This window comes from Suncus etruscus, chromosome 15, assembly GCF_024139225.1.
Source record: "Suncus etruscus isolate mSunEtr1 chromosome 15, mSunEtr1.pri.cur, whole genome shotgun sequence".
In the NCBI taxonomy this organism is placed as follows: domain Eukaryota; kingdom Metazoa; phylum Chordata; class Mammalia; order Eulipotyphla; family Soricidae; genus Suncus; species Suncus etruscus.
The window spans coordinates 90,104,201-90,127,287 of NC_064862.1; the positions used below are offsets into that span (position 1 = coordinate 90,104,201).

The 23,087-nt window shown below is 52.3% G+C and overlaps 1 protein-coding gene across 1 annotated transcript in view; it reads left to right on the forward strand.

The window, feature by feature from the left end:
* Positions 1–23,087, forward strand: part of SLC44A2 (solute carrier family 44 member 2) — a 40,905-nt gene extending 17,818 nt beyond the window's left edge. Inside the window, exons 2-22 of the mRNA XM_049788466.1 lie at positions 2,886–2,934; positions 7,576–7,649; positions 7,780–7,864; positions 9,035–9,119; positions 9,967–10,077; positions 10,163–10,223; positions 10,342–10,465; positions 11,516–11,599; positions 11,689–11,801; positions 14,355–14,486; positions 14,602–14,701; positions 14,783–14,875; positions 14,993–15,077; positions 16,269–16,531; positions 16,625–16,719; positions 18,085–18,188; positions 18,288–18,361; positions 18,456–18,526; positions 19,850–19,938; positions 21,608–21,692; positions 22,506–23,087. Coding sequence (XP_049644423.1) covers positions 2,886–2,934; positions 7,576–7,649; positions 7,780–7,864; positions 9,035–9,119; positions 9,967–10,077; positions 10,163–10,223; positions 10,342–10,465; positions 11,516–11,599; positions 11,689–11,801; positions 14,355–14,486; positions 14,602–14,701; positions 14,783–14,875; positions 14,993–15,077; positions 16,269–16,531; positions 16,625–16,719; positions 18,085–18,188; positions 18,288–18,361; positions 18,456–18,526; positions 19,850–19,938; positions 21,608–21,692; positions 22,506–22,609 — 2,081 coding nt within the window. The 3' untranslated portion in view covers positions 22,610–23,087. The remainder of the gene's footprint in view (positions 1–2,885; positions 2,935–7,575; positions 7,650–7,779; positions 7,865–9,034; positions 9,120–9,966; positions 10,078–10,162; positions 10,224–10,341; positions 10,466–11,515; positions 11,600–11,688; positions 11,802–14,354; positions 14,487–14,601; positions 14,702–14,782; positions 14,876–14,992; positions 15,078–16,268; positions 16,532–16,624; positions 16,720–18,084; positions 18,189–18,287; positions 18,362–18,455; positions 18,527–19,849; positions 19,939–21,607; positions 21,693–22,505) is intronic.

A 23,087-nucleotide genomic window follows, 5' to 3' on the forward strand; every position in this document is an offset into this window, starting at 1 on the left:
AGCGCCCATACTCGGTGGCACTCAGGGATTACTCCTGGCTCTGTGCTCAGGAGTCATTCCTGGCAGTACCCAGGCGGCCCTATAGGCTCAAAGACCAGTTGGTCCCATGCAAGATAAACACTCTTTGTTGTGCTATCAGTCTGGCCTATATATATATTTATTTATTTATTTATTTATTTATTTATTTATTTATTTATTGGTGGTTCGTGTGGGAGTCCCGAGGATCATTTCTGGAGATACACTCACTTCCAGGCTAGGCAGTTGAGTGTTCAGACCCAGTGCTGAGACTTTTATAAGCCCAGAAGCCTTTAACTGCTATGAAAGGAACATTACAGAGGAATTCCTGGAAGTTTCCCTCTGGATCCTTGTTTTGGAGATCAAAGCAGAGTCTTCGGGGCTTCCTGTCCCTTCTTTGTAGATAAGGTTGTTAGTTATCCATTCCTTCATCCATTCTGCATCCATGTAAGGCCGATCTTTCTGGAGAGTTTAAGAGAACCAACGTTCTGAGTTTGAACTGGACTGGTTAACATCTGAGCTGGAGGCATGTTGAAATCTCCAGAGTCTGGCAAGGGCAGGTACATGGGAAGAGCGGCTTGGCTTGCTTCAGCACCCCATAAAGTCCCCTTGCCTGGGCAAGCACCATCAGGAGTGATCCCTGAAGACAGAGCCAGGAGGCTCTCCCGGGGGCGGAGCGTCCACTGGGTCGGCCTGTCCCCTGGGAAGCCCTCGAGGTCCCTGTCCCAGACTAGGACCAGAGCCCCAGCAGGACAGGGGCCACCCAGGTGGGGGGCACTAAGTGTGGCCCCAAAAGCCAAACAAACCAACTAAATCAAACCCAACCCAACCCAAATTCAGGGACTGGAGGGATAGCACAGTGGGAAGGGCATTTGCCTTGCACGCAGCCAACCTGGTTTCAATCCTGGAATCCCATAGGGTCTCCTGAGCCAGCTATGATTGATTCCTGAGCACAGAGCCAGGAGGAATTCTTGAGGGCCACTGGGTGTGGCCCAAAAGCCAAAATAAAAAAAAAACAAACCAACAACTGAAACCCAAATTCAAAAGACATACCTGGGCTGTGGGGGAGGGGGAAAAGAGGTCAAGGGGAGAGAGAGAGATCTTAACTCATCCTGGCATTTATTTCCCTCCCCCCCACAGTGCAAAGCATTTTTAAAAGTGAGAAAGAGAGATGCTGAGAGCGATAGTCCACCTGGCCTTGCATGTAACAACCTGGGTTCCATTCCCCTCATTCCATGTGTTTTCCTGAGTGATCCCTGAGTGCAGAGCCAGTCAATCCCCAGCACAAGGTTGGCCCCAAATTAAAAATAAATAAATTGGGGCCAGAGTGATAGCACAGCGGATAGGGTGTTTGGCAAGGACAGGGCGTTTGGCCAGGACCCGGGTTCAATCCCAGGCATCCCATACTGTTCCCAGAACCTGCTAGGAGTGATTTGGAGTGCAGAGCCAGGAGTAACCCCTGAGCACCTCTGGGTGTGACCCCAAAACCCAATTAATAAATAAGGAATGCATGGTGGCCCCCCTGCAGCCTTTCTCAGACATTTGGGTCTGTGGGCTTGACCCCAAACTTGCAGATGGCGTGCCTCATTTTCTCTACTTAGAGGCATGAGCAGGATGGGGTGTCCTGATCTCTGGGAGGAGCCCCCCCCTTTGCACCACCTTTCCTTCTGCTTTGGGGGCTGGGCCGGGCTAAATCGGGCCCAGGGTGAGTGGCCAGTGCAGCTGTCTCCCTCCCAGCCAGGCCCGGGTCCCCCCTCCACCACCCCAGTCCTGGGCCGGGCCAGTCCGACCGGTTTGGGCCGCCCCGTCCGCCTCTCCCGGGGGCGGAGCGTCCACTGGGTCGGCCCGTCCCCTGGGAAGCCCGCGCGGTCCCTGTCCCAGACTAGGACCAGAGCCCCAGCAGGACAGGGGGCACCCAGGCAGGGGGCACAGGCATGGGAGGCGAGCGGCAGAATTACTACGGCAAGCATGGTAGGAACAACCTGGGGTGGGGGACTCTGGGGGTGAGGCCAGTAGCTGGAGGGGGTAGAGGGAGGAAGGGAAGGAAGGAGGGAAGAAGGGGTGGACATTTGGGGCTGACGCAGGAGCTGCCAGGGGACCCAGATTTTTAGTGGAGGCCTCCCCTGACCCTCCCTGCCCTGGGCCCCCCAAACCTCTTGCAGGAAATTTCACCTCCTGATCCCTCCTTTCTACCTTCTTCTCTCTCTCTGCCTCTCTCTACTCTGCCTCTGGGTACCTCCATTCCAGTCTCTTTGATTGTGGGGGGCCTCTTGGAGATAAACAGGGATGTAGGCTACTTGAGGGAGGCTCCTTGACTGGTGCCTCTGTGTGTTATGTGTGTGTATGTGTGTTTGTAAAACAGGGTGTGTTCTCTGGCAAAGCTTGATCTCCTGAGGACTTTTTTTGGTTTTTGGTTTTGGGGTCACATCAGGGCTTATTCCTGACTCTGGGCTCAGGAATCACTCCTGAGGGTTCTCGGTGGTGGGGGGGGCACCCTAGGAGGTGCCCCTGGATGGGACCCGGGTCGCCCGCATGCCAGGCAAAGCCATGCTTTACGGCAGTCCTACCTTTCTGGCTCCTTGAGCTCCAAGCTCAGGCTCTGTCTGTCTGTCTGTCTGTCTGTGTCTGGTCCATGCACCTCCTTTCCTTCCCTGTTTGCCAGGAACCCCTCCTCACCCATCCCTTGCTCAGAGCCCTTTGGGGTGTGGTTTCCTGGAGGTGGAATTTTACTGTTTTGTGGGGTCTCGGAACCGGAACCTTGTTCCTTCGGAATCCAGATTAGTGGTATTTGTGGGGGGTGAGAAGGGTTCCCCCCAGACAAGCAACCACCAACAATGTGGCTTAGCGGTTTCCTTTTGTTGATCTTTCAGGAACACCGCAGAAGTATGACCCAACCTTCAAAGGACCCATTTATAACAGGTAAGGGGGTGCTGTGGGTTGGGGGAAGGGAATCTGCTTTTTCCCTGACTTAACGTCCTTGCCATCTGCTTCCTCATGTACCACGGTGGCTGTTTCTTAGGGTGCAAGGGTGATGGAGGATGGCTGACTAATTTCCTCAACATTCCAAGAATCTTGACTTTCCTGATTTAAAGAAGCCTGAAAATTCTGGGGAAAAAACTAGAATCAGGCTTTGAACCCGGCTCTCTGGGATTGAAGTTTAGGTATTGCATTTGCAGCTCCACAGTTTGAGCCCATGAGCTTGTGGCCAAATGTGGTCCCTCAAAAAAAAATTTGGGTCACACATGGCGGTGCTCAAGGGTTACTCCTGGTTCTGCACTCAGGAATCACTCCTGGCAGGCTCAGGAGACCCGATGGGATGTTGGGAATCGAACCCAGCATGTGCAAGGCAAGTGCCTTCCCTGCTGTGCTATTCCTCCACCCCACTCTACCCCAATTTTTTGAGGTTGAGTCTAGAAACTTTCTAAAACAAGACCTTACTGTTAGGTATGTGGGGAGTGTGTGTGTGTGTGTGTGTGTGTGTGTGTGTGTGTGTGTGTGTGTGTGTGTGTGTTACTCAAACTTCTTTCTCCCAACGGAATGTTAATTAAAACAAATGGGGGAGGGCCCGGAGAGATAGCACAGCGGCGTTTGCCTTGCAGGCAGCCAATCCAGGACCAAAGGTGGTTGGTTCGAATCCTGGTGTCCCATATGGTCCCCCGTGCCTGCCAGGAGCTATTTCTGAGCAGACAGCGAGGAGTAACCCCTGAGCATCGCTGGGTGTGGCCCAAAAACCAAAAAAAAAAAAAACCCAACAAAAAAAAACAAATGGGGGGGGGGGCGGAGAGATAGCATGGAGGTAAGGCGTTTGCCTTTCATGCAGAAGGTCATCAGTTCAAATCCTGGTGTCCCATATGGTCCCCCGTGCCTGCCAGGAGCAATTTCTGAGCATGGAGCCAGGAGTAACCCCTGAGCACTGCCGGGTGTGACCCAAAACCACAAAAAAAAAAAAAGGGGGCCGGGCTGTGGTGCTAGAGGTAAGGTGCCTACCTTGCCTGCGCTAGCCTTAGACGGACCGTGGTGGTTTGATCCCCCGGCGTCCCATATGGCCCCCAAGCCAGGAGCAACTTCTGAGCGCATAGCCAGGAGTAACCCCTGAGCGTCACTGGGTGTGGCCCAAAAAAAAAAAAAAACAAATGGGGGAGCAGGCAGAAAGATAATGTTATAGTGTGGAGGGCGCTTGCTTTGCCAGTAACTGACCCAGTTCGATCCCCGGCATTCCACATGTACTTCCCCACACTGCCCTGCTAAAAGTGATTACCTGAGCAAGAATTAGGAGTCAGCCCTAAGCACCGCCAACTTTGGCCCAAAAAGAAAAAAAAGAAATGTAAAACAGATGAAATGATATGCTGCAGGGGCCGGAGAGATAGCATGGAGGTAAGGCATTTGGCTTTTATGCAGAAGGATGGTGGTTCGAATCCTGGCATCCCATATGGTCCCCTGTGCCTGCCAGGGGCGATTTCTGAGCATAGAGCTAGGAGTAACCCCTGAGCTAGGCCGGGTGTGACCCAAAAACCAAAAACCAAAAAATGATATGTTGCCTTCCTCTTGGGGAGCCCTTTGTAGAAACAGAATTGGGGCCAGGTTCCCCAAAATACAAACCCTGGGGCATATGGATTGTTTAGCCTTTATTTGGGGGGGATTGGGCCACACCCGTAGACTTTCAGCCGTTGCTTCTGGTTATGCATTCAGAAATCACTCCTGGCTGGGGGATCGAACTGCAGTCTGTCCTGGGTCAGCTGCTTGCAAGGCAAATGCCTTACCACTGTGCCCCCATTCCGCTCCCCTTTTTTTTCTCTTTTGGGCTATACTCAGCAGTGTTCAAGGGTTATTCCTGGCTCTGCACTCGAGGATCACTCAAGTGGTCATATAGGACTTACAAGACTGAACCCCGGTTAGTTGTGTGAAAGGCAAGTTTCCTACCTGTTGTACCATCACCCCAGCCCTGATATATATATATATATTTTTTTTTTCAGTTTTTGGGCCACACCCGGCGGTGCTCAGGGGTTATTTCTGGCTGTCTGCTCAGAAATAGCTCCTGGCAGGCATGGGGGACCATATGGGACACCTGGATTCAAACCAACCACCTTTGGTCCTGGATCGGCTGCTTGCAGGGCAAACACCACTGTGCTATCTCTCTGGGCCCAGCCCTGATTTTTTTAACTTTCTGGTTTGGGACCACATCTGGCATCACTCAGGAGTTACTCCTGGCTCTGTGCTCAGAAGTCAATCCTGGCAGGTTCCGGAGACCATATAGGGTGCTGGGGATCGAACCTGGGTTGGACATGTGCAAGACAAATGTCCTACCACTGTGCTATTGTTCCAGCCCCCCCTTTTTTTTATTTTTGGGTCACACTCAGGGGTTACTCCTGGCTCTACGCTCAGAAATTGACCCTGGCAGGCTCAGGGGACCATATGCGATGCCAGGATTTGAACCACCATCCTTCTGCATGCAAGGCAAGCGCCCTACCTCCATGCTATCTCTCTGGTCCCTACTTTGATTTTTTTGCCACACCCAGCAGTGCTACCAATTCAGGGCTTTCTCCTACTTTGTGCTCAGGGATCACTCTTGGTGGGGCACCAGGATGGACCTTAGGGGTTGTGGGATTGAACCCAGGTTGGCTAAGTGCAAGGCAAGTGCCTTTCCTGCTGTCCGAGCTTGACTGACCCATGATGCTTATTATTTTTGTATTTTTTGTTTTTGTTTTTGGGTCATACCCCGTGATGCTTCTGAATATATGCTCAGAAATCGCTTCTGGCTTGGGGGACTATATGGCTATATGGAATTCTGGGGGATCAAACTAGTGGTTCGTCCTAGTCTAGTGCAGGCAAGGCAGACGCCTTACCGCTTGCGCCACCGCTCTGGCCCCATACTGCTTTTTATTTTTGTGTCCCAGGACCAGCCTGCCTTTGTCTTTTCGAGCCTTCACAACAGAAGATTTTCTTGACTGAATGCATTTTGTTTCCTGCTTGTCTGTCCTTTACTGTGGGACATGTGACAAATGTGACAGCTAAGAACTGAGCGAGGAAGTGCAGTTTCTCTCGTCAAGTTCTATGAGGTTTTTCTTTTTCTTTTTTGGTTTTTGGTTTTTGGGCCACACCCGGCGGTGCTCAGGCGTTACTCCTGGCTGTCTGTTCAGAAATAGCTCCTGGCAGGCACGGGGGACCATATGGGACACCGGGATTCGAACCAACCACCTTTGGTCCTGGATCGGCTGCTTGCAAGGCAAACGTCGCTGTGCTATCTGTCTGGGCCCTCGGTTATTCTTTTGGGGGCTACTCCTGATAGTGCTCAGTTTTTTTTTTTTTGTTTTGTTTTGTTTTGTTATTGTTTTTGGGCCACACCCAGGGCTCTCAGAGGTTCCTCCTACTCTGTGCTCAAAAATCACTCCTGGCAGGCTCGGGGACCATATGGGATGCTGGGGATTGAGCCCGGATTCGTCCTGGTTCAGCCGCTGTACTATCACTCTGGCTCCAGTTCTCAGGGTTTACCCACCACTCTGTGCTCAGAGATGGCTCCTACTGGGACTCGGGGAACCATATTTATTGCCAGGGATGGAGCCAGGCTCAGCTACATGGAAAGCAAGTGATTTTCCCTGCTGTAATGTTTCTTAGCCCTTAACTTAAAGTTTATCAGTTTGGGGTTGCTGGGGATCAGATCTTGGGCCCCTTTTGCCAGGGCTGTGTTTGAGCTCAGCACTACATCCTGGCCTTTTTATCCCTCCTTATCTCTCTTAAGCTGTCTTTAGTGTTTCTAACATGAAAGCCTAGCAATAACTCTGTTTACAATCAGGAGGGCATAGGGATGGCTCCTCTTTTCTCTCTCTCTTTTTTTTTTTTTCTTCGGGCCACACCCATTTGATGCTTGGGGTTATTAATGGCTAAGCGCTCAGAAATCGCCCCTGGCTTGGGGGGACCATATGGGACGTCAGGGGATCGAACTGCCGTCGTTCCTTGGCTAGCGCTTGCAAGGCAGACACCTTACCTCTAGCGCCACCGCGCCGGCCCCATTTTTCTCTCTCTTTATTAAATTATTTTTGTTTCGTTTTATTTAGGGCCACACCCGTCAGTGTCAGTGCTTAGGGGTTACTCCTGCCTCTGCGCTAAGAAATCGCTCCTGGCAGGCTCAGGGGACCATATAGGATGCTGGGAATGGAACTAGGATCCATCCTGGGTCGGCTGCATGCAAGGCAAATGCCCTACCATTGTGCTATTTCCCCAGACTCTCCTCTTTTCATTTCTTTTTTCCTTTTTCTTTTTACCACACCCAGCAGTGCTCAGGGGTTACTCTTGGCCCTGCACTCAAGAATAATCATTTCTAGTAGACTCTGGAGACCCTGCATCCTACAAACTATGCTATCACTCTGACTTAAGGGACGTATTTTTTACAAGTTGAAGCGTTGGGGTGACTCCTGATGGTCCACAGGGACCCTGAGATGTGGGGGAATTGAGCCTGGGGCCCCCACATTCCCTCCAGCCCTTGCCACATCACTTTTGGACGCCTCCTCTGGACAGTATGTGAAACAGACATGATACTAACTAGTAAACTCACTTCCTGCCCAGGGGCTGCACCGATGTCATCTGCTGTGTGTTCCTCCTCCTGGCCATCGTGGGTTATGTGGCCGTGGGCATTGTGGGTGAGTCTGGTCAGGCAGATCCTGGCGCTGAGGTCCTGGGTTTGAGGGTGGCCAGGAACTGAAAGTGTGTGTCTGTCTGTCCGTCTGTCTGTCTGTCTGTCTGTCTTATTGGTCCCTAATCTCTCTATAGCCTGGACTCATGGGGACCCTCGGAAGGTGATCTATCCCACGGACAGCCGAGGAGAGTTCTGTGGCCAGAAAGGCACCAAAAATGAGTAAGTTCAGGGTGCTGGAGCTGTAGCACACATGGGGAGGGCATTTTACTTGAATGTAGTCATCTAGGGTTTGATCCCTGGCATCCCTTATGGTCACTGGATACTGCCAGGAGTGATTCCTGAGAGCAGAGCCAGGAGTAACTCCTGAGTGTGGTTCAATAAACAAAAACAGAAAAAAAGTGAGTTCTTTGAGACTCCCCCCACCCCTAGTGGTAGTAGAAATTTGGGGAGGGAAAGACTATAAAAGTACTTTCTAGAAGGTTCATTCCCTGAGTCAGTGTTAAGAAAAGTTTTAACATCTCGATCACCTTAGGTAATGTGGTAAGAGAGCACAGTGGGTTAAGGCATGTACTTTGCGTAAGGTTGACCCTCCTCCAATCAGTGTCAGCCCAGAGGGTCCCAAGCACAACCAGGAGTGATCCCTGAGAGCAGAGCCAGAAGTCAATCCTGAGCACCTCCGGGTGTGGCCCAGAAGCAAATGGGATTGAGTTCCCGTCATGCCTAGCTGCTGTCATACAATCCGGGCACCTAGTGTTCAGAGAGACAATAAGTGTTCTGTCTTCCTGGGGCCTGCATTCCAGTGGTGAGCAGGCTGTGCTCTACAGGATCTGATATCATATGTGATAAACTCATGCAATTCAGAATGGGGGCTAGAATGATTGCATGCAGCTGACCCGGGTTTGATTTTGTGGATTCCCGAGTCCTCTAGCTAGGGACCCTGGATACTGTCAGGAGTGATCCCTGAGCTGCGTGGAGAGCCAGTAGGAATCCTGGTGTACCACCGAGTGTGACCCCCCCCCAAAAAAAAAAAGCAAAATACAGTGGATTCAAGCTGACCTGAACCACCCCTGGCTCTGTGAGCCTGCATAAGTGTCTCAACCTCTCTGAGTTTGTGCTGTCTGTTCTGGAAGGAACAAACCCTTGGTCCTCGGTTCGGGGAGTCATTGTTCAAATCACAAATACCATAAATATCCAGGTGCTGGAGTGCCGTTGGCTCACTACTAAGCATCAAACTCGCATTGTGGTTGGGCGAGCACAAATCTGAGCTCATTGGCCTGCACCATCCTCTGGACTGACCCACCATTGTTCTGTTGGTTCTCGGCTCCCCCCCAGCCGAGCTTTGGGGTTGGGCGGGTAGAACCTTTGCCCATCCTTGTCTCCCTCCCCCAGGAACAAACCTTACCTGTTCTACTTCAACATTGTCAAGTGTGCCAGCCCCATGGTGCTGCTCGAATTCCAGTGCCCCACGCCCCAGGTACTGGCTCCCCTCTTTCTGTTTTCCCTGAGCTCCCTCTACAGTGCTCTCCCAACCTTTATGTGCCCAGGACTACTCTCTGCTCTTTGCTCTTAAACCCAAGATTTCTGCTTGCACAACTTGTGCTCAGCCCAATTTAAATTTTCTTTCCCGCTCCTCCCAAGCCCTTTCAAGTAACAGGGTGTAGGACCAGAGCAATAATCCAATGGTTGAGATGCTTACCTTGCACCCAGCCAACTTGATTTGGGTTCGATCCTGGCATCCCATATAGTCCACTGAACACTACCAGGAATGATTCTTTAGGGCTGAGCCAGGTGTCAATTCTGAGCACAGCTGTTTGTGACCCCAAAACAATAAAGTTAGTGGACTGGGCCACAAGATAGTCCAGCTATCTGGGCACTAGTGGAAAATGCATCTGACCCGGGTTCCAATCCGAGATGGATTCTCCAAGCTCTGCCAGGATTGTTCCCTGAACACAGAACGAAGAGGAAGTCCTGAGCACCACATGGTTTGTCCCCTGTCCCAAATAAAACAAAGGAGAGTGGAAGGCAGGAGGACTTTTTATTTCTTTGGTGGCCACACTTGGTGGTGTTTAGAGCTGACTCTTGGCTCTGTACTCAGGAATTAATAACGGCATCGCTCTGGGAACCCTATGGGAGGCTAGGGACTGAACCCGGAGCAGCTGTGTGTAAGGCAAATAAATGCCTTTCCCTTTCCCGCTGTACTCTGCCCCTTTTTTGTATGGGGAATGTCTTTCCACTATGCCTGGGGGGGGCCTGTCCTGAGCTCTCTGTCCCCCCCCCCCATCCCCGCCCCGCCCCGTTTTTTTCCTGCCACCTGTCCCCAGATCTGTGTGGAGAAGTGCCCGGATCGGTACCTGACCTACTTGAGTGCTCAAACCGCCACCTCGAAAAATTACTACAAGCAATTTTGCGTCCCTGGTTTCCAGGGCAACAAGGTAAGAGGGAGGGCACTGTCCCAGGGAGATCACAAAAAGCTGGGTGACCTGGGATGCAGGGATTAAGACCCTTTTTTGTGGACAGCCTCCGGCCGAAGTGTTCCGAGATGGTGATTGTCCTGCAGTCCTCACCCCCAGCAAGCCCTGTGAGTGTGGGGTCCTTGTGAACACTGCAGGGTGAAACGGAAGTGCGTGGTGGGGTTTTGGGGAGAGGGCTCCGCCTGATTGTACCCCCCTACCCCGCCCCTATCTTCATCCACGCAGTGGCCCAGCGCTGCTTCCCGGATATTCACGCCCACAAGGGGGTCGTCATGGTGGGCAACGAGACCACCTATGAGGATGGGCACGGTGTCCGGAAGAACGTCACAGATCTGGTGGAGGGTGCCAAGTGAGCCCCCAAATACATCCTCCCCTGGGGTGGACTAACATGAAGCTAATGAGGAGCAGGAGAGAGAGGGCACCGGGGAGGACACTTGCCTGGCACACTGCCAACCTGAGTTGGATCTCTGGCATAACCTAGGCTGCCCCAGGCACTGTCAGGGTGAGCCCTGAGCACAGAGCTAGGAGTAAATCTTGAGCATCTCTGGGTGTGGCTCCCCAAAATAAACAAAACCCAGACTTAGGGAACTGGAGCTATAGAGCACAGCAGGGACTGTATGACTCGCATGCAGCTGACATAGGTTCAATCTTTGGCATCCTATGGGGTCCCCTGAGTCAGCCAAGTATGATTCCAGAGCACCATCTGGGTTGTGACACCCAAAGCAAAAGAAATAAAAATTTCTGGGGCTGGAGCGGTGACTCAAGCAGTAGGGTGTTTGCCTTGCATGCACTGACAAAGGATGGACCACATATGGTCCCCCAAGCCAGGAGCAATTTCTGAGTGCATAGCCAGGAGGAACTTCGAGCATCACTGGGTGTGGCCCCAAAACAAAGCAAAACAAAACAAAACAAAACTAAAAAAGAAATAAAAATTTCTGAGCACCCTGCTGGCTCCAAAAACAAAAAGCAAACAACCAAAACAAAACCAAGCTAATAGGATCAGAACTACAGCACAGCAGGAAGGACACCTGCCTTGCACAAGTCAATGCGGGTTCGCTCCCTGGCATCCCATATGGTTCCCCGAGCCTGCCAGGTGTAATTTCTGATTGCAGAGCCAGGAAGAACCCCTGAGTGTGCTGGTGTGTTCCCCCCAGAAAACAAAAACAACAAAAAAAGAAACAACCAACTAATAGGACCAGAGCTATAGTCCAGCAGGAAGGGCACTTGCCTTGCATGGGTTGACCTGGGTTTGATTCCTGGCATCCCACTGGGTCTCCTAGCCCCAGCCAGGAATGATCTCTGATGTGCAGAGTCAGGAGTCAGCCCTGAGTGTGGCTGGGTATGGCCCCCAAATGGGAAGAACGAACAAGCTAACAGGACTCCCTCCCCCCAACTCCAGGCAGGCAACTGTGGTGCTGGAGGCGAGGCAGCTGGCCATGCGCATCTTCGAGGACTACACGGTTTCCTGGTACTGGATTATCATGTAGGTGCAAGGTGTGGGCACCTTTAGGGGGTCTGGAGAGGTTGGGGCGTGCTCACCCCTTCTCTGTCTCTGTGCCCCCCCCCCACCAGAGGCCTGGTCATCGCTATGCTGCTGAGTCTTCTCTTCATTGTGCTGCTCCGCTTCCTGGCTGGCATCATGGTGTGGGTGATGATCGTCATGGTCATCCTGGTGCTGGGATACGGTCAGTCCCTCCCTCGGCCTTCATCCCTCGGTCACACACCCGATCACATCTCCTTCCTCCCTTTCCCCTGCCTGCTTTTTTATTGTTTTTTTATGGGGGGGAGGGGCCACACCCAGCGGCACTCGGGTTACTCCTGGCTCTGCGCTCAGAAATCGCTCCTGGGGGGCCGGGAAGGTGGCGCTAGAGATAAGGTGTCTGCCTTGTAAGCGCTAGCCAAGGAACGGACCGCGGTTCGTTCCCCCGGCGTCCCATATGGTCCCCCCAAGCCAGGGGCAATTTCTGAGCACTTAGCCAGGAGTAACCCCTGAGCGTCAAATGGGTGTGGCCCAAAAACCAAAAAAAAAAAAAAAAAAAAAAGAAATCGCTCCTGGCAAGCTCAGGAGACCAGATGGGATGCCAGGGATCAAACTCAGGTCCATCCCAGGTTGGCAGCATGCAAGGTGGGAGTTAGAGCTTGGGACACTGAGCCCCATCCCTATCCCTGTTTGTGCTCTTTTGTCTGGAAGTGGTCCATCCAGAATAGTTTCTTTTTTTTGTTGTTGTTTTTTTGTTTTTTGTTTTTGGATCACACTCAGCAGTGCTCAGGGGTTTCCCCTGGCTCTAGGCTCAGAAATCACTCCCAACAGGCTCGGGGGACCATATGGGATGCCGGGATTCAGACCACTGGCCTGCATGCAAGGCAAATGCCCTACCTCCACGCTATCTCTCCGGCCCCATAATAATTTTCTTTTTTTTGGTTGTTTGTTTTGGGGCTATATCCGGTGGTGCTCAGGGGTTCCTCCCTGGCTTTGTGCTTAGGAATCACTCCTGGCAGGCTCAGGGGAACCGTATGGAATGCCAGGGATCGAAATTGGGTCGCCACATGCAAAGCTCTGTGCTATATCATTCAGGTTTCTTCTTCTCATTCAGAATCTTGTTTTCCTTTTTGGTTTTTGGGTTACACCCAGTAGTGCTCAGGGGTTCCTCCTGGCTCTACACTCAGAAATCACTCCTGGCAGGCTCGGGGGACCATATTGGATGCTGGGATTCGAACCACTGTCCTTCTGTATGCAAGACAAATGCCTTACCTCCATGCTATCTCTCCGGCCCCGATGCTGGAATTTAATTTCAGGATCAAACCTAGGTTGGCCACATGCAAGGCAAACGCCTTCCTCACTGTGCTATGCCTCCAGCCCTGGCCTCTATTTTTATTTTTGTCTGGCAAACATGGGTATAATGTGGCACCAGAAAGTCGGGGTTTAGGGCTGCAGCTCCCCTGGTTCCTTCACTGCGTCCCCTCCGGCCAGGGAGTTCACTTCCTGGGCCTCAGTTTCACCCTCTGTAAAATGGGGATAATTAATGTTTACTCAGCTGTTCGGCTGAGTGGCGGTTGGAGCAGGGGCCCTGGAGAGCAGGAGTGAGAACCCTGAGGCCTTTCTCCCCAGCTGATTATTTGGCCCTGATGATTCATCTCAGCTTTCTGGGGGAAAGGAAGCCTGGGTGGGTGCCTCCCAGTGTGTGGCCCCGGTCAGGAAAACATTCATGTTAATAGAGGTTTCCAGGCCCAGAACACTAGTCCTGTGGGTATGTTTGGCATTTGCCTTGCACGTTGCAAACTCAGATTCAATCCCAGACAGGCCACAAGGTCCCTTGAGTTTCGCCAGGAGGGAAACCTGAATGCAGAGCCAGAAGTCAGCCCGAAGCATCGCTGGGTGTGGCCCCAAAATAACATAAGCAGTTTAGGGGCCGGGCGGTGGCTCTGGAGGTAAGGTGCCTGCCTTACCTGCGCTAGCCTAGGAGACGGACCGCGGTTCGATCCCCCGGCGTCCCATATGGTCCCCCAAGCCAGGAGCGACTTCTGAGCGCATAGCCAGGAGTAACCCCTGAGCGTTACCGGGTGTGGCCCAAAAACCAAAAAAAAAAAAAAAAAAAAAAAAAACATAAGCAGTTTACCTGGGTTTGAAACCCAGCATTCCGTCTGATCCCTCAGCACCACCAAGAGTAATTCGTGTGCAGATCCGGGTAGAAGCATTGAGCATCATTGGGTGTGGCCTGCAAATAAATTGAAAAAGTTAATTGATGGCTGGAGCAATCCACAGCTGGAAGGATTTGCCTGCATTTGCCTTGCAAGCAGTTGACCCGCATTCTATCCCCAGCATCCCATAGGGTTCCTCAGCCATGCCAGGAGTGACTCCTGAAGGCAGAGCCAGGAGCAAGCTCTGAGCTCTACTGGGTATAGCCCCAAAACACTATTTGGGTCAGAGTCACTCTCTTTGGGTAAGGTGACTATTGCATTGTTTTGGGGCCACATTCCTAAAGGCCATGTGCAGTGTTGGGGATCAAGCTGGGGCCTCCACCACCTAAAGCCTATGCTCTGAGCCTTTGAACCAATCTCATTCACCCCGCAAGGAAATAAACGAGGGACCCAGTAGGGTCTTTCAGTCTTTCAGCCTGTGTTGTTTTTTGTTTCTGGGCAGGTGTGTGTGGCTTATTTATTGATCCTGATGTGGGGCTTTTTGGAGTGAGGGGGTTTGGGGAGTTGGCGGGAGCTTCATGGGGTGCCTCTGCACACAGGAATATTTCACTGTTACATGGAATTTGCACGTCTGAGAGGTGAGGCCGGTTCCGACGTGTCGCTAGCGGACCTTGGCTTCCAATCGGATATCCGGGTCTACCTTCACCTGCGGCAGACTTGGATGGCTTTCAGTGAGTGGGCCCGGCCTGGCACTCCTGTTGCCTCATGGGAGGAGAGGAGGGTGGTACCCCAGCACCTGGCAGAAACACAACACGCCCCCCCCACTTCCACCCTCGTTCTTCTCAGTGATCATCCTCAGTGTCCTGGAGGTCATCATCATTCTGCTGCTTATCTTCCTGCGGAAGAGAATTCTTATCGCTATTGCACTGATCAAAGAAGCCAGCAGGTGTGGACGTGTCGGAGGGCTGGTGGTGGGGTGTCCCCAGAGGTTACTGAGGCCCTGATCCCTTTGTCCCTCTTTCCTCAGGGCCTTAGGATATGTCATGTGTTCCATACTCTACCCACTGGTCACTTTCTGCCTTCTCTGCCTCTGCATCGCCTACTGGGCCTGCACGGCTGTGTATCCGTCCTCAAACCCTCGTCTGCCACTTGGGGGTGTGTGTGTGTGTGGCACCTTTCTTTGCAAGCTCCTTCCCCCTCCCAGCCCTGGATCCCGAATTCCTTAACACACCCCCAGCTTCCTGTCCACGTCCAACGAAGCCGTCTATAAGATCTTCAGTGATAATAACTGTCCTGTTACTGGGAAAACCTGTAACCCAGAGGTGGGTTTTTGGGGTTCAGGGGTCGTTTGGGGGAAGGGGGCTTTTGGGGGGCAGTGTCTGTTGCTCCCACAACTCACAGATGATCTGAAACTGCTCACGCTCACTTGAGTGAAAGCCACAGAAGAGACCGAAGAGTCAAAATCGGTGATGACAGTGGTGTGTGGTGTGTGGTGGGGTGCTGTCCTGGCATGCAGCCGACCCGGGTTTGATCCCTGGCACTCCATGAGTGATTCCTGAGCACAGAGCCAGGAGTCTGCTCTGACCACCGCTGGGTGTGACTTAAAAAATTCATCTTTGGGGCCGGAGGGTGGTGCTAGTGGTAAGGTGCCTGCCTTGCCTGCGCTAGCCTTGGACGACCGAGGTTCGATCCCCCCGGCGTCCCATATGGTCCCCCAAGCCAGGAGTGACTTCTGACTTCTGAGCGCATAGCCAGGAGTAACCCCTGAGCGTCACCGGGTGTGGCCCAAAAACCAAAACATAAAAAAAAGAAAAAAACAAAAAATTCATCTTTGCTTGCTCGCAGTCTATGCTCTTACATCCTTCATTTCCACCTCACCCCTGTATCCTAGCTTTGTGGTGCTGAAAGCCCTGACTCAGGACCCCACCCTGATCCCCAAAACAGCATCTCCTATCTTGTAGTCCTTGAATTGTTGATCTCTTAGTTAGCTTCTAGAAAGATCCAATTCCTTGACTTAACTCCTGATTCTTGTTTTCTTTTGTTTTGTTTTGTTTTGGATCCACACCCAGTGATGCTCAGGGGTTACGCCTGGCTATGCGCTCAGAAATTCCTTCTGGCTTGGGGGACTGTATGGGACGCCGTACGCCCAGCGTCACCACTCTGGCCCCAACTCCTGATTTTTGTGTTGCCATTGGTCTTTGTTTTGGGCTTGACTCCATCCCAGCTCTGTGCTCAAGGATCACTCCAAAAGCTTGGAGTGTCCTATGGAATGCTAGAGATCAAACCCAATTCAGCCCTGTGCAAAGCAAAACGCCCTCCTGCCTGTCCTATGGTTCCTGCCCCCGTTTGATCTTTCTGACCTTAGTTTTAATATGCAGGGCTAACTGATTGTCTTGGGGGGGGACTCGTGGTGGAAGGCACCCCATATATAGCTATGCTCAACCCCAGCCCTTGGAATCCAGTGGGTTCCTTAACTCCTCCCTATTTTTGTGATCCGGTCTTGTCTCCCACAGACCTTCGCCTCCTCCAACGAGTCCCGCTTATGCCCTGATGCTCACTGTCAATTTGCTTTCTACGGAGGGGAATCGGGGTACCACCGGGCCCTGCTGGGCCTGCAGATCTTCAACGCCTTCATGTTCTTCTGGTTGGCCAACTTCGTGCTGGCCCTGGGCCAGGTCACCCTGGCTGGGGCCTTCGCCTCCTACTACTGGGCCCTGAACAAACCTGACGACCTTCCCGCCTTTCCCCTGTTCTCCGCCTTCGGTCGTGCGCTCAGGTGTCATCTCCAGCTCCCAGGGACTTGTGGGGGGCCAGGCAGGGTGGTAGAAGCCTGATGCATCCACCGACTGCCACGCCTTTTGGGTTCTAGGTACCACACTGGCTCCTTGGCCTTTGGGGCCCTCATTCTGGCCATCGTGCAGATAATACGTGTCATCTTGGAATACTTGGATCAGCGCCTGAAAGGTATGTCCCGCCACCTTTGGTTTATATGGGGGCATTTGTGCTGATAAAAGTTAAGTCTGGGGGGCCGGGCGGTGGCGCTCGAGGTAAGGTGCCTGCCTTGCCTGCGCTAGCCTAGGAGACGGACCGCGGTTCGATCCCCCGGCGTCCCATATGGTCCCCCAAGCCAGGAGCGACTTCTGAGCGCATAGCCAGGAGTAACCCCTGAGCGTCACCGGGTGTGGCCCAAAAAAAAACCAAAAAAAAAAAAAAAAAAAAAAAAGTTAAGTCTGGGCCCGGAGAGATAGCACAGCGGTGTTTGCCTTGCAAGCAGCCGATCCAGGATCAAAAGTGGTTGGTTCGAATCCCAGTGTCCCATGTGGTCCCCCGTGCCTGCCAGGAGCTATTTCTGAGCAGACAGCCAGGAGTAACCCCTGAGCACCGCCGGGTGTGACCCAAAAACAAACAAAAAAGAAGTGAAAAATTTTAGGGGCCAGTGAGGTGGCGCTAGAGGTAAGGTGTCTGCCTTGCAAGCGCTAGCCAAGGAAGGACCGTGGTTCGATCCCCCGGCGTCCCATATGGTCCCCCCCCAAGCCAGGGGCAATTTCTGAGCGCTTAGCCAGGAGTAACCAACCCCTGAGCATCAAATGGGTGTGGCCCGAAAAACCCAAAAAAAAAAAAAAAATTAAGTCTGTTTCCTCTTAGCTTAATTTTTTGGGGGGTCACATTTATGGATGTTGAGGTCAGAGTTACATAGGGTCCTAGCGTTCTTTCTATCAAGGATTACATCCAGGATTTTTGCTTGCAAAACCCAATGGGATATTTTCCCGCCATAAGGATGAGAAGGGGGGCCGGGAAGGTGGCGCTAGAGGTAAGGTGTCTGCCTTACAAGCGCTAGCGTAGGACAGACCGCGGTTCAATCCCCCGGCGTCCCATTTGGTCTCCCCAAGCCAGGGGCGATTTCCGAGCTCATAGCCAGGAGTAACCCCTGAGCGTCAAACGGGTGTGGCCCAAAAACCAAAAAAAAAAAAAAAAAAAAAAAAAAAAGGATGAGAAGGGTGGTGGTGAGACGGGATTGGTTGAACGTTGAGGTGGGTGTGGCCATGCCTGCGATCATAATTGGCTCCTGTGTGGGAGGTGTGGGGCAGGCGGCAATGTGATTGGTTCCTTTCTTGGGACGTGGCTGAACTCTTACTATGTTCTTTCTGCTTTAGAGGGGATGGGATGGTCAGGTCAATGTTTTTTCTTGGGTTTGGGACAGTGCAGGTTTCAGGAGGGTCCCCAGATCTCTCACAGCTTGAGAAGGTGGGTTCTAGGAGCCTATGCACTTTATTGGGGTTGGGGAGAACGAGGGTCTCACCCTTCCCCTTTCTTTCTCTCTTCTCCCAGCTTCAGATAACAAGTTTGTCAAATTTCTCATGATGTGTCTCAAATGCTGTTTCTGGTGCCTGGAGAAGTTCATCAAATTCCTCAATAGGAATGCCTACATCATGGTGAGGAGATCTGGGGTCCCTCCAAACCAGACACCCGCCCTCAGGCATGAGGACCCTTCATTCTAGGGCTGCTGACCATGCCTTCTTGCCTCCCATCAGATTGCCATCTACGGCACCAACTTCTGCACCTCAGCCAGGAATGCCTTCTTCCTGCTAATGAGAAACATCATCAGGTTAGGGGGGAGCCCCGTGCCTTACCTGCCATCCCCTGTACCCCCAGTGCTCAGTCCCATCTTACTATTTCATGTTGCCTCTTCTCTCCTGCAGAGTGGCTGTCCTGGACAAAGTCACCGATTTCCTCTTCCTATTGGGCAAACTTCTGATCGTGGGGAGTGTGGGTGAGTGGAACCTCCTGACTTGAGCTGGTTGTAGATGCCTGTGGGTGAACTTGTGAACAAAACCATCATTTTTTTTTCTCTCATTCTTGGTTTTATCCCACATCGCTTTTCTCTTTCCTTTTTTTTTCGTGGAGGGGGGGTGTCACACCTGGCAGCGCTCAGGGGTTCCTCCTGGCTCTACATTCAGAAATCGCTCCTAGCAGGCTCAGGGGACCATATGGGATGCCGGGATTTGAACCACCATCCTTCTGCATGCAAGTCAAACGCCTTACCTCCATTCTCTCTCTCCGGCCCCTTTTCTTTTTCCTTTTACTTCTTTTTCTTTTTTTTTTTTTTTTTGGTTTTTGGTTTTGGGGTCACACCCGGCACTGCTCAGGGGTTCCTCCTGGCTCTATGCTCAGAAATCGCTCCTGGCAGGCACAGGGGACCATATTGGATGCTGGGATTCGAACTACTGTCCTTCTGCATGAAAGGCAAACGCCTTACCTCCATGCTATCTCTCCGGCCCCACTTCTTTTTATTTTTCAATTTTTGGCCAGCGGTGTCAGAGCCTGGCTCTGTGTTCAGGGATTCAAACTGGGTCATCTGCATGCAAGGCAAACCCCTTAGCCCTATTGTCTTACTCTGTGGCCATCCCATTCTCTCTCTTTTTCTTTTTTGTTGAAACTCAGAGTCTCATACATCTGTGCAGGCTCTCACTGAGCTACATTTTTTTTTTTTTTTTTTTTTTTTTTGGTTTTTGGGCTACACCCGGTAACGCTCAGGGGTTACTCCTGGTTATGTGCTCAGAAGTTGCTCCTGGCTTGGGGGACCATATGGGACACCAGGGGATCGAACCACGGTCCATCCAAGGCTAGCGCAGGCAAGGCAGGCACCTTACCTTTAGCGCCACCGCCCGGCCCCATGCTACATTTTTTAATACTTGCATGAAGGACCCCTTTATTTAGTACTCTGTTTTAGGGGCTACTTCTGGTGGGGCTCTACTCCCAGCTTGGTGCTGAAGAAACTGCACAGTACCAGGGATGGAGCCGGGGCTCCCCCCATGCAAAGCACATGCCCAGCACTCTCTGTTTGGCTCTCCACTTTCTTTTTTTTTTTTTTTTTTTGTGGTTTTTGGGTCACACCCGGCAGTGCTCAGGGGTTATTCCTGGCTCCAGGCTCAGAAATTGCTCCTGGCAGGCACGGAGGACCATATGGGACGCCGGGATTCGAACCGATGACCTCCTGCATGAAAGGCAAATGCCTTACCTCCATGCTATCTCTCCGGCCCCGGCTCTCCACTTTCTTTACCCGGGAATTTACCAATCTTTTCCACCCTTGCAGGGATCCTGGCTTTCTTCTTCTTCACCCACCGTATCAGGATCGTTCAGGACACAGCGCCCTCCCTCAATTATTACTGGGTCCCTATTCTGGTATGGTCTCTGGGGAGTGAGGAGAGGGTTGAGGGGAGAAGGGTGTCTTGGGTTTTGCTAGGTTATCTTTAAGCTAACATCACAGGAATCAGAGGTGGACGGACTGAATGTTTATGTAGTCTTTACACTTCTTTGTTTGGGGCTCATACTCAGTAGCGCTCAAAGGTTACTCTTGGCTCTGCGCTCAGAAATTCCTCCTGGCAGGCGCCAAGGACCATATGGGATGCTGGAATCGAATCTGGATCAGCTGTGTGTAAGGCAAATGCCTACCTGCTGTGCTATTATTGCTCTGGTTTTATTCATTATTTTAATGGTGCAGGGCCCCATCTAGGGGTGCATTAGAGCTACTCCCTGCAGGATTCTGGGGAGCCAGGCGGTGACCATGGATGGAACCTAGGTCTCCAGAACTTTAGGTCTCTGAGCTGTCTCCCTATCTCCAAATGGTTGGGATTTTTTTGTTGTTGGGTTTTATTTATTTATTTACTTAATTTTGGTTTTTCTGTCACACTCGATGACTCTCAGGGGTTACTCCTGGCTCTATGCTCAGAAATCGCCTCTGGCAGGCTGGGGGAACCATATGGGATGTTGCGGGTCCTGGGTCTACCGCTTGCAAGGCAAATGCCCTAGCACGGTGCTCTCTCTCCAGCCCAGCCCGTTGTTTTTGTTGTTTTGGAACCATACCTGGCAGTGCTCAGGGCTTACTCATGCTTCAGGCCCAGGAATTACTCCTGGTGGGCTCAAGGACCAGAGGATCAAACCTGGGTCGGCCAAGTCCAAGGCCAGCCGCTTCCCCGCTGTGCTATTGTTCCGGCCATAAAATGGCTTGGATTTTATCTCAGTTCTCCATTTGCTCGCTCTAAAGTCAGACTGGGGGCAAGTTACTTTATCTCTCAAGGCTTTTCACTAAAGCCCTTCACATCTCCACACCTGCCATGCAAGAAGTGGGGCTGAGTTTCTGAGGATTTGAAATGTGTGGTGCCCCCAACATTCTTACACTTTGTCCTTGGACAGAGACCACATTGGAGGGTGTGTGGCTGAGACAGAGCTTAAAATAGGACCCAGCTTGTGATGAGAAAGACACATTTTATTAGGGTTTGGGTGTTTGCCTTGCACGCAATGGTGCTTCTAGGTTCGATTCCTGGCACTTCTGAAGGTAATCTCTGAGCGCAGAGCCAGAAGTAAGCTCTGAGCTGTTCCCAGTGTGGCCATTAAACACTCCCCACCCCTCACCCCCCAAAAAATCATCCCTAATCAGTGTCTGGCTACCTAGGGCATCTTCCTGGAGGAGGTGAATTTGCAGAATTAATTTTTTTTATTTATTTTTATTTTTTTTTTGGTTTTTGGGCCACACCCGGTGACGCTCAGGGGTAAGTTACTCCTGGCTATGCGCTCAGAATTCGCTCCTGGCTTGGGGGACCATATGGGACACCGGGGGATCGAACCTCGGTCCGTCCAAGGCTAGTGCAGGCAAGGCAGGCACCTTACCTCTAGCGCCACCGCCCGGCCCCGGATTTTTTTATTTTAATGTGAAAGCTGAAGGAAGTAGAAGTGGAAGGAACTTGGGGTGGGTTACAGTCTTAACCAGAAGGAAGATTTGGCAGTGGTTTTTGTTTGAGGGGTTGCCCCAGATCCTGTCTGGGTTGACAACTGGCTGGTCTTCTCCGACTAGACTGTGATCATCGGCTCCTACCTGATTGCTCATGGCTTCTTCAGCGTCTACGGAATGTGCGTGGACACCCTCTTTCTCTGCTTCTGTGAGTGAGCCCCCTCCTGGCTGGGCCTGAACCCCCTGATCCCCGTGGAACGGAACTAGACCTGGAAAGACACCCCCCCCCCGCTTTGTTCATAGATGGAGACCCCTGGTCCTGGGGTCCCCCACGGCTCACTCTCTTGGCTTCTCACTGCAGCCTGTGCTTAGCACTGACCCCCCCCTTCCTGACCCAGGCTCTGCAGCACGCATGCCCTCACTGCCCCTGCTCCCACATTTTCGGCTTTGTTGTAAGGGGGGGGTGAGGGGTGCGGGGGGGGGGTGTCTGCGGGCTGCCACTAACTCTGGTGTCTCCGTCTGTCTCGTTTCTTTTTTTTGTTTTTTTCTCCTTTTCTGTTTCTCTTTTCTTCCTCCACGCCTGCCGGCCTCCCCTCTTCTCTCCCCTGCCTCCCTCTCTCCCACCCCTTCCCCTGCTGGTTCCCGGGGGGAGCCCAGGTGAGGACCTGGAAAGGAATGACGGCTCTCAGGAGCGACCCTACTTCATGTCGCCCGAGCTAAGAGACATCTTATTGAAGGGGAGTGCGGAGGAGGGGAAACAGGCTGAAGTGGAGGAGTAGAGAAGAGTGGGGGATGTTAGTGTTTGGGGGGGCTGCCTTGCTTGGGGCGTGTGGGAGAGTGTGTGTGCCCCCCCCAACGTGTGGGCTGTGCCGGGCCTCCCCCTCCCTGTGTGACCCTCCATGTCTCCTTGGCTTCCTAACCCGCCCTTCTTGGTCTGGGCCCACCCTGCCCTGCCCCATGGCCCCCAATCCTTGACTTGGGGCACCCCTCACGCCTGGCTGCTGTGCGGGTCTCTCTGCAGTGGAGGACCTGGAGCGGAATGACGGCTCGGCCGAGCGGCCTTACTTCATGTCTTCCAACCTCAAGAAGCTCTTGAACAAGACCAACAAGAAGGTGGACTCCTAAAGACAGAACCTCCCCCCCCCCAACAGCCCTGTTGGGCTTTAGAGAAGGGGGGGGGGTCCCAGCTTCCCAGCCCTTGGGAGTCTGAAATCCTTCACTGCCCTTTCCCTCGCCCAATTCTCCATCATTTCCTGAACCATCAATTTCTGGAATATTTTGGGGGGGGTCACCGCCCTGTGCCAAGGAGGTCCACCGCGGGGGAACCTCATGACAGCCTCTTTGCCCCCCACCCCAAGACTGCCAGTTACGTGAGTCTGTCTGTGTCTCATATCAGGAGGTCTGCCCCTGGGGTGCATCTTTATGGCTTCTGATCCCCCTCTTTATTATTATTATTATTGTTATTTTTAACGGTGCTGGGGATCGAACCCAGGGCCTCATGTAAGTAAGGCAGTGAGTGTCCTCCCGCTGACTTTCATTCCTGATCCCCATCTTCAGGGATACTGACTGGACTATTTGGGCCCGTAGATGCCCAGACAAAGAC